Source organism: Megalops cyprinoides, chromosome 9 (assembly GCF_013368585.1).
Source record: "Megalops cyprinoides isolate fMegCyp1 chromosome 9, fMegCyp1.pri, whole genome shotgun sequence".
Lineage (NCBI taxonomy): Eukaryota > Metazoa > Chordata > Actinopteri > Elopiformes > Megalopidae > Megalops > Megalops cyprinoides.
The window spans coordinates 15319227-15330211 of NC_050591.1; the positions used below are offsets into that span (position 1 = coordinate 15319227).

The 10985-nt window shown below is 43.1% G+C and overlaps 1 protein-coding gene across 1 annotated transcript; it reads right to left on the reverse strand.

The window, feature by feature from the left end:
- Nucleotides 1–329: 329 nt before the first annotated feature.
- Nucleotides 330–7008, reverse strand: gpr184 (G protein-coupled receptor 184). The gene is made up of 2 exons (XM_036537317.1): nucleotides 6676–7008; nucleotides 330–1371 (listed from the first exon to the last, which is right to left on the reverse strand). Exon 2 carries the CDS (start codon nucleotides 1345–1347, stop codon nucleotides 340–342), a length of 1008 nt encoding a protein of 335 aa, XP_036393210.1. The 5' UTR covers nucleotides 1348–1371; nucleotides 6676–7008; the 3' UTR covers nucleotides 330–339.
- Nucleotides 7009–10985: the final 3977 nt, after the last annotated feature.

Here is a 10985-nt window from a genome sequence, read left to right on the forward strand (position 1 = left end):
TAACAATATTTAATCTGTGCAAAAGATTCCTAGTGGTAGGACTGAATAAATTATAGGGGGAAGCTCAGTGGAAGGGTTGTATATGTCACCTGGTTTCTAAAGTAGTTAATCCTTCACATTCAGTAGTGCTAAAAAATGCATATTGTAAACATCCTTCCAAAGCTCCAGGGAAACAAGACAGCAACAATAACATGAAAATGAAAATTCAGCTTAAAAATAAGCAACAGTTTTTATCTCCAGTGCAGTGAAGTGGACAGAACGAAAGCTGTTCGTGCATTCGCTCTCACACAAGCGTTCCTGCCTTCACATGTGCACATACGTGTGGCGGCTCGCCCGGGGTCAGGGCAGGGTAGGGAGGTAGGTTTGCCTCTGCAGGGTCACAGGGGCACTGGGGTTCGGCTCCTTCCTCCGGCCTCTCCGGCAGGGGAAGCACATGTCCTCTTTGACCCCGTTGCTGACCAGCACGTAGAGCAGAGGATCCACCACGCTGTTGAGGCTGGACAGGGCCAGAGTGCAGGAGAAGCAGAAGTGCAGGCTCTGCTCGAAGTGACAGTTAGCGGCCCGCTCCATGGAGTGGTAGGCCAGAGACCGCAGCAGCAGCAGGATGTGGTAGGGGGCGAAGCAGACGGCGAAGATGACGATGACGGCCACTGACAGCAGCTTCACCTTGCGCTTGACCTGCTCCTCCACGCCGTGGCTGCGCCGCACCTTGGAGAAAATCTGCGTGTAGCAGAAGACCAGCAGCACCAGGGGGGCGACGAAGCCCAGCCCCACCCGGATGAGGTTGAAGAGCGCCACGGAGTCGGTCAGGGGGAAACTCTCGTAGCAGCGTATGTCGTCGTCCAGGGGGTCTTCCAGGTTGTCCATGACCAACACCAGGATGTGCAGGGACATGACCACAAGGGTGACCAACAGACAGACCCCCCATGCGTAGCGGGAACGGCGGAAAGTCTTTGCCTGCAGGGGGAATGTGATGGCCAGGCAGCGGTCCACCGAAATGCAGCACAGCAGGTAGATGCTGATGTACATGTTGGAGTAGTAGAAGAAGCCAGCCATCTGACACGACTTCAGGCCCAGATCCCAGCGATGGTCATTTCGATAGTAATAGATCCACAGGGGCATGGTGAAAATGTAAAGCAGGTCTGAGATGGACAGGTTGAGAAGGTAGATACCCAGCACATTGTGACTACAGATCTGCCTGATAATGGGGCCTACAGTCAGCAGGTTGGCGACCAGGCCCAGCGCAAATGCCAGGATGTAGATACTCATCAAAAGATCGCTGATTGGACTGGCCGATATCTCCACACAGTGTGCGGTGTGGTTGTCCTTCGAGTTGTTCGTCACCATGACTGTCAGTCTATGTGTTAGAGCCTGCAATACAACAAAGTAAGTTAGCTAAAACAAACCCCATCCCTGCACATTAAAATTGTTGCATTACTACGATAAAACTCAACTGCTTTTCATTTGTTTTCCCATTCTATTCAATGATGTGTTTTAAAAGGAAATGGCAATTCTCTCTTAATCCATACATAAGTCAATACATTCTTAAGTCAATACTGTTTGTAAGAAAAACTTAGCTCATAACTAGGTCGTATTACCATGTGATTACACAGTAACATGGGTTGAAATACAAAAGCCCCCTTTCTACCTCTAAAAGGCTGAGATGATGATTCTCTAATGCTGGTTGCAGTCCATCCTTTTAATGCTTACTTTATCCAAAGCAGATCAATCACGATAAGCAGATCAATCAATGATCTTGTTTTATTCCTGCTTCACTTATGACTTATTGTATTGGAATAACAAAGAGGAGGCCCAGTCATTACCCAGGCCTAATATCTCTGTCAGTACTTCAGCTTGAGATGTCTTGCCTGTGTTGTGTTTCTCTGTCTTCTTGTCTGGCAGTGTGGGTGTGTCTTTGTTTTTGTTTTAGCGTGCATGTGCTCTGTTGTCCCACCTCCTGTCCTGCAGATCTGCCCTTCTGCCACACCCACCACCCGAAGCCCGTCCTGCTCACCCGTTCCCTGTTAATTTATTATTAGTCTGTGTATAAATACCTTTGTTCTTTGCCAGTTTGTCTCAGTGTTAGCCTGTTTTGTCCCTGCCTGTTGGAAGTGTATATTGTTTTGCTCTTGTATTTGGCTTCTGCTTTGCCCCTTGCATTACTCTTCTTGCCTGCTGATTTCGACTAGTCTCTGCCTGGTTAGACCCTGTTTTCTGCCTGTGCCCCTCTGTTCCTGTTTACCTGTTTGATCTCCCATGAAAGACCTCTGCCTGTATTTGGAGTTGTTTTTTGCCTTGTGGTTTTTGGATATTCTGCCTGTTTTTGTGGATCTTCCGTTGACTCTGACTGTTTTGTGGCTTGTGCCATCTAATAAAATACCTAAGTTTGGCATTCTGGTCTGCACCTGGGTTCTTCCACCTGAAAGCCTGACAATCTCTGATTAAGAAATGTTTTTCCTTTAATAGTAACACGTAGACACTTAATGAAGATTACTCTTTGAGGACTATCAGGATGTGCATATTACGTGCTAGCTAAATGCTGTCTAAACAGAACTGCATACCCATATTCTCAATGTTAAATGTATGTTGTGTTTTCAGGAGTCTGCATAGGCTACCATCATGGCTCAGAATCCACAGTGCCAAACCCATGTCCATTAGGCACAGGACTCTTTTATAAGCAAGACTGATTCTATGTGTAACGTTTTAAACTTTACTGATAGAATGGTTGAGGTCTTAATGAGCACACCGTCTTTAAACTGCCTCAAGGCTCCCTTCTATTTTGGAGCAAGAAACTTAACTGTATGGTATTCTGCAGACAAATTTCACAACGTGTGGTTGGTTGGCCTCTTCTTTAGAAAAGACCAATTCTATTTATCTATATGGTGCATTCCAAATCTGTAGTTGCAATCTAATTTCCAAGAAGGCTAGTTAACTTGGTTAAGTAAAAGCTCAGAAATATTTGAGAAAGCACATGTGCAACTTTTATCTTGAATGCATATTTTAATAAGGGTGCTGATTAAGAAATCAAAATGAGAGCTTAGAGCAGGATATGTAGGCAAACACACCAGCCCTCCAGGAAGTGAGTTTGACACCTAACTATAGATGGATGCACAGCTGGAGGCTTGGTGGCTTGTGGGATTTCTTTTATCAAAGTCTACAATCAGCAACAGTTTCTAGGTGTTGTGCTGCAAGCCAAAGAAACTTGTGTTTGTTACTTCCTGTGTCATTTTTTTTTTAGTTCGTTCTACTTCCCTGGTTCCATTGCATGCTCGGATGGCTGTTTGCTGGTTTTTAGATGTGACTCATTGCGTGCGTGCGTGTGTGCATGACGTGCACAGAACAGCAGGGATGGAGCGGCATTCCCACGCTCCCATGGGTGGTGACAGCGTCATTAGCTAACTCTTGCCTGCATACACTGACAACCTTTAAGTATTTTAGTACTTTAGAAGGAAGGGCTTCTTTAAAGTGTAAAATACACATAGCAGATACTGTTATCCAAAGTGACTTAAGGCTCATATGACATAAAAAAATTTTATGTACATAAAATGTATGTCACAGGAGTAACAAGAACATAGAGACCAAATTGAAAGAATTAAATTAAACAAGCATCACACTTAAGAGTGCTAACATAAAAACAACAGTAAAACATTTGGCAAAGCATAATCTGTTGGAGCACTGGTACCTTTCGTCACACTACATGTTGCCTAATATGCATAATGATTTGAAAAAGTATTTTGAAAAGCACACTGTGTTGGACATCCCTGCTATGTCAGGTCAAGTAAGCAAGTCAGCCTTGTGTTGGTTCTTGTGGTCACTTGAGATAATGATGTGAAAATGGCAGTGCCATTGTTTTATACAGTAAAGCCAATGTTTGTGTATCATAAATTAGAAAATGTGTTACTAACTGAATGAGGAGTTCAGTTTTTACAGGGAGGCCTGAGCCAAACATTGGTACTCTGACACATACACGGACTCAGGCATGCCTACTGGAGGACACAGATACTTTCTTAGCTTCACAAATGTTGAAACAGTGAAGTGTTTCACTGTTGTGACATGACACAAGGTTAATGTGGTGGCATGCAATGGTTAATGCTAAAAACATGGAAGTGACAGCTCCTAGTTTTACTCATACATGTGGGAAACAAAACTGCCCATAACCGATAGAAGAGGAAGAAATAAAACAGCATCTGAATAATCTACATTAACCATTTGCAGATGCTACTCGTAATCACATACATCATTTAGATTGCTCCAATGATATAGTGAGAAACCTGCACTGGAACAAAAAGCAGAAGATTAAAATGTTCTAGTTAGTTCTCATTTTCTTCTCACAGGAACAGAGAACATTAATCCTTGTAACTGCTGACGTCATTTAACCTCCCAAGAGCACTCAACGTCATGCTCTCCTTTACCCAAAGGGTCATTATGTTGATCAATCAACACTTCATCAGACTGAGCAGAAGAACCCATCCATTTCTCAACACCTTCTCCACAGAGCCTTATCAGAGCTGACCTAAACCTTGGAACAGTCCAATCCATATGCTGTCTGCCTGGTTGTCCCATTAATTTTCCCTCCCCCTCCCTCCACGTCACTCCCACATTCTGGAATATGATTCTCCGGTTCTGATTTTTACACGTTTTCATCCACAGTGCTCCAATGAGCAGTGTCTCCTCCTTGACCCTGCTCCTGCTCGCTAATCCCCCAGCTCTAGCGTGTTGCTTCAAACTACTCTCATCAATGAAGTACACTTTGCTGTAAAAGAGTCAGTCAATCAGTCAGTCAGTCAGTCAGTCAATCAATCAATCAATCAATCAATAAATCAATCAATCAACCAACCAGTCCTGTTTCTTAGATATAGTGCTCCTAACAAAGGAATTCTCACATAGCACATCACTGGTTGCATTGCCTAAACAATTCATGAAATGCTCTGCATAAACAATGTGGCCTCAGGGGACTACAAAAACTCTTAAGTATGGGTGTGAGCAAATATGGAAAATTACTGCTCAGTCCCAGAGTAGCAGCCAAATGTTTCAGAAGTTATACATCAGAAGTTATATAAGCTATATCAGTTTGTGTGGCTAGTGCCAGATACACACAATCTGCAGTAGTATCAGATATCGGAAGGTGCAGGAGGCTCCTTTCCATGAGCTCCTGAAGGCAGCTTCAAACTGCATATGAGATTGCTGATACTGTCCTTCCAGTGTCACCAGTGACACAAGCACGTGTTTGTTAGTCATGTTATACTTTAACCGATAGCATGTAACATCGTGGTTTAACAGAGCTCTGGCTTGCGTGCAAAACTGGCACGGAGGAAGATATTCAGAGAAGTAGCTGACTGGAATCTGGAATCTTGTTGGTCTGCTACGGTACGTTTGAGAGGGTGAGTCACACAATTCGTCCCTTCCCTTTTTTCACTGTCTGAAGTGATGAGCGGGGAAATATTCCCAGAAAACTTCCCCCTCACTTAATCAGAACAAGGTGATAGAATACAACAACAAACTGTGTGGGCTTTTTCAATCACTGGACATTTTTACTCAGACAAACCGTACCTTCTTAGGGTGGCAGCAAGATGTTATCAATCAGAGAGAAATGCAGTGATACTGTCCAACATCCCTTGTAAAAATACTTTGACTAATGGGGAAAGCACGCCGCATTCATATTTTACATCTTTGTGTGAATCATTATTCTTTTGAACTGGCTATATAACAATGGGAAAAGATTATGATATAGTGGGATATATGGATTTTACTTTTCTTTTTTCTTAATGCTTTTGGTTAATCAAAACCCAGTGGTGTCTGAACTGGGATCCAGCTGCAGACTGCTACATCATTCCTTAATCAAATATTAAAATGAGCTTGGCCCCTGCGGTGTACGTAATGAGTTTCAGTGAGTCGTAGTGAGAAAAAATAAGCATCTATAGCTTCAATGAGGTTATTAAATCATGATGACAACTCTTAACCGGTCTTTCAACTGACCTCTTTTTTAAAGATACAAGTGTGTGTCTGAATGCTCCAGGTTCTGCGCTCCCTCATCTTGTTTAATGAGGTCGTCATAATCTTGTTCCATGGTCATGGATTGTAAAATTAGTCACAATTAATTGGTAGTGCATCATTTTAAATGTAAAAGCTGTTTTAAATGTTATTTAAGTTTTAAAATCCCGATTATGATTTTTTAAATGGAAGAAAACACCTTGTTAAAGTTCTGGAGCCATCTCTCCTATCCTTTAAGGCTTTGTCATATGCCATTCTGTCTCAAACAACAGCCAGTTCTTCGAAACAAAGAGTGATAGGCCCTGGTTAACTAAAGGTCAAATGCAATCTTTCAAAAAATCAATATTTTTACTCATACACTCTTTCATCTCTCCTTGTGTCACCCTTGTTTTCGATTATAATTGAAGGGGACGCGAGTTGTCCTGTGTGTAAGGGTATTCACCATACCACAAAGCAGCGGCCAAGACCTCAGGGGAACACAGAGAGGCATAATACATTTTATCTGCCTTAAGAAAGTATAGCACAGAAGTAAGAAAAAAACAACGAAAGTGAATCATTTTCAGATCTATTTTTTCAGATCCCATGATGCTTCCAGCGTAGCTCCGCCACAATGTCATGAAGTCAAAAAATGTAAGATGCCTGTAAACCATGCCGGGATAGTAAGAAAAGTAGATCTGCACTCACCTGTTATCTTTGGATTTCAGTTGCAGGTTGGCCAGCATGTGTCATGTGGGTCCGCTCCCACTTCTCTTACTTCACAGGGAACCGTTCAGTAGCAGTAGCACCGTGCTGATTCTGGTCCTTCCCTTACATGTGCTTCCATCCACAGCACTGGTAATGCCCAGTTAAAAAGATGGTGACCCCAAAGTGAGCAAAAACTGGTGATAATTATTCGCCATTAGTCGTGTGGGCTGACCAGTAATCTTCAATGAGCATCAACGTGAGAGAAAGAGAGGAAAAGAGAGGTAGCAGGAAAGAGGATCCTTTCACTGTATGTCTGAAAGATCCTCCTCAGAAGAAGAGGAGACCACAGCTGTCTGAGATGGACATTGTGCAACCTTCAGACGCCACATGAAAAAAAAAAAACACCTTCACCCCACCCTTTTTCCTGCCTCCAGCCTCTCCCACACAGTAAGCACCTCCTCCTTTAACATAAAAAATGTGCTTGCACAGAAACTTGGGGACTCGGACCAAGCCCAAAAACTACAGCCTCCGGAAACACATCATACTCACAGTTTCCTCAAGAAATAGTGACAATATCGCAAGCTTGAAAGGAGTCAGTGCAGGCAGATGGGAGGCCTGCTTTGCCCTGTGTCCTGGTGTCTGCTCAGGCTCACTGCCAGTGGAGCCTCAATGTATGCTTCAGTGGGACTCCACCTCTGGTAATGCAGCTTCAGTCAGGCCGTCCGCAGATTGCTATGGATTACAAATGCACCCATCGTTTCCATCACAGCTGAAAGCAACATTTCCCCTGCATGTGACACGGACCTCACAATGCACACTAATGACGGCATACCCGTCTGGAAACAATGTATTCGGGGGGGGGGGGGGGGGGGGGGGACAGCATGACAGAGCGCAGCAAGCTAAGAGGATTCTTTTTATTGTTGAAGTTAATGTCGTCAATATCTAATGACACACGTATCGCTTGCGTGGAAAGAAGGTGGGTGGGGGGATTCAGACACGGCTGAAAGGATTTCAGTTGCATCACATTTGAAGGAGGCACATGGAACAAGACCTAAAACTTCACATCTTAACCTCAAAAAGGCACAGAGAGTCACTTCCTGACACCTGTGGCTGTTACTTTCGACTCATTGTCATTGTGAACAAGAAATCCCCTCTGAAACAATACTTCTCATCTAGGGGAATAAATACTTCCCACCCCCAAAACACAGTCTTTCTTTGAGTCAGTATTCTTCAACTGAAGCCCAGAACGTCTTCGGTGAAATTCCTGTCCAGAAAAGTTAATTCCTAAATTTGGTCAAAGAATGCCAAGTTTCTCTGCAGTGGCTGGCAAATCTCCAAATCAAAGCTCTCTTTGCTGTGTATGTATTTGCACGTGTGTGTGTGTGTGTTTGTGACACATAGACATAAAAGACAACAGCTGGATGCTGTTAAAGTCTGTCCGCTCCTGTTAGACCACACTATTTTAGAGCATGCCACCACAGATAGGACATTATGTTTGGAAACATTTAGGAAACTGAGAGGAAAATTCTTTCAACAGTTGTAAGGTCAATGTAATCTATTTCTTTAGTCATCAGTAGTCATCATAATCAAGAAGTTCAGCAACCTGAAGCAGAGAAGGTTGGATCATTACAGGCACAAACTAAAGCCTTTAGTTACAGGACTCCTCAGCTGCAGCCTTGTGAGTTCTCCTATAAAGCAGTTTAACTGTGTTTTCCTGTCTGTGCAAAAGAGGAAACAGCCCCTGCTTCAAACACTTCTGCGTCACTCCTCCTTCAAAAACACTCCGTTTGTTGTGCAACGAGTGAACGATGATAACCAGAAAACTCCTCTCTGCTTTATTTCTCTTCATCTCACATTTTTCACACACTTTTAGGTACTAACAGATTGAGAGATCAGCAGATCAGGTTTGAGAAAGATCAACAGATCAGAGGTGCATGAGTGATGCCTCTAATTTGGTGCTGTCTGTTTTATAGCACTAAGGACCAATACACGTGATCCAACAGGGCAGCCCTGGTCCTGGAGATCTACCTTGCTGTGTGTTTTCCACATCACCCCCAAATCACCTGTGTCTGGTGGAGGGGGATCCTCTGGTTAGTCTCCTGTTGAAGAGGATCAGGGTGAACGGCATCGCAAAGGTATTGGAATTAAGGTTTTGTGACAAAAATGCCCTACTTACACAGCAATTTAATAAAACTGCAAAAAATTCAGTCTCAACCTCAATAATTAAAAGCAGTTTCATTTTTAGCAATAACATACACATTGTTTGTATGTTCAGTACTTCCTCTTTCTTCCTAACTGAAATATTGTAAAGAGTTTCTTGTACACAAGCAGGCAGTCAATATCTGATATGTAAGAATAATGACAGAGAATAATGTGGAACTGCTTGGTAGATATGTTGGAAAACAACTGATGAACATTGTAACAGTAAATATATTTCAATACTGGGGGCTGTGCCATGAGTGTGGATAAGATGAAAATTTGAGCTTCTGATCTATTCACTTGTGATCGTAAAACATTCATTGAGACAAACCAGCACAACTTCCCTCCAGGATGAATGAAGCTACATTCAAAGGTGAGGAGCTTCTTCACAGCCCGGCTATAACCATTGTGGGCAGATAATCAAAGGCAGAAGAGTGATGTTGAGACATAACTGTCAGTACTTCGGCCCCCTAGCTGTTGTTTTGGTGTTTCTCCCTGTCTGTCAGTGTCGTCCATGTGTTTTTGTTTACAGTGCCCATGTGTTCCGGCCCTGCCCCGCTCTCCGCCCTGTCCCCGCCCACCTGATTACCTGATCGCCTCCACTTGCCTGCCCGCCCACCTGCATCCTATCTCCTTGTCAGCCCCTGCCCTTTATATTCCCTGCTTGTCTCGGTCTTGTTGCCAGTTCGTCTTGGTTTTTGTCCATTTTGTACCTGACTATTCGCCGTTGTTGCTTTCGGTACCGACTCCTGCCTGACTTCTGACCTCGTCCCTGTCTGCTGCCCTGCCTTGATTGCCTGATCGGCCTGCCTACCCGGTTTACCCTGCCTGTTCCTGGTTTTTGATCCCTGCCTGTTCTGCCATTACGCTCTTGTCCTAAGATTCCAATAAACCACTCGGGACCTGAGTTTGTGTAGTCTGCGTCTGAGTCCGTGCCTGAGCACTGACAGTAGCACCCTAGGGATATTTTGAGATAAACTATCACTGACTGACAAGTTTGTCGTAACTGTGCTGAAAATGTCAAGACATCCCAGGCAGGTCTCCAAACCATAACCAAGTGATTTGCTGTCACTGACATTAAGCCTACATTGCTACATGTTACGTCAGCACACTGTTATAATTGAGGCAGAGGTTGGATGTTCTGATGCATTAAGTTTTGACTGACAAATTCTGAGCACAATAACCCGCACAGCAAAACCCCCAAAAGATAAATGAAATTGCATTTGAAATGAGAGGAGCTTCTTCGAAGTATGAAATCATCGTTCTCTTGCCCATAGAGATCGCACTCCAGATAAGCGGCCTGAGTGATTCCCGGCAGCAAACGCTCAGACACATAGCAGATTATCTGATTATTTTAAAACAATTGGAATCAAAGTGAGAAGAGACTTGTTTGTTTTGTGTGTTGAAATAAAGAACTAATTAAGGCAAATAATAACGGATCGCCTGGCCTCTTCTGTTCTAATCAACAACAACAGACACTCGGAGGCATGGAGCAGATTATCTTATACCAATTAAACCACAATAAGAAAAAGCAGAGCGATGTGAAATTCAGTTTATTAGAACAGTGGGGACTGGCAATTTCATTACTGTCGTTTCAGTTAATTAGTTCCTCTTTACTTCAGTAAACAAAGCAAGATATCTTGTGCTGCATCTTACTTTGGTTAAAAAAAATGTAAATGAGTTATAAGATGCAAAGGTGTCTGAGCGATTTTTATTTTCATATTAATTTCTCTTTTTATTGTTAAATTAATTTCTCTTTAAAACTCTGATTGTCGCAGAGTACACAGCAAATACTGCTAGTCTTAAGGGACAGGTTGTCTTTTAAAACTCTATATCTTTAGTGATTGAGGCTAAGGGAAAGCTTGAATTCACAAGCTAATTGCAAGGAACAAATGCAGGAGTAACAGTGTTATCTTTGTTGTTCTCACCATTTTTGTAATAAGCACCATTATTTGTCATAATGAAGGAGCGCATAACAACTTTCATCTACTGCACCAAAATAACGTTAGTATCAGTGTGGGGTAACTGTCATGACACTGTACATGAAGTTATGGTGTCATGGGTTCAGATCTCTTTGAGGAGAGTGCTTTTGCATCCTGAGCAAGGCTCCA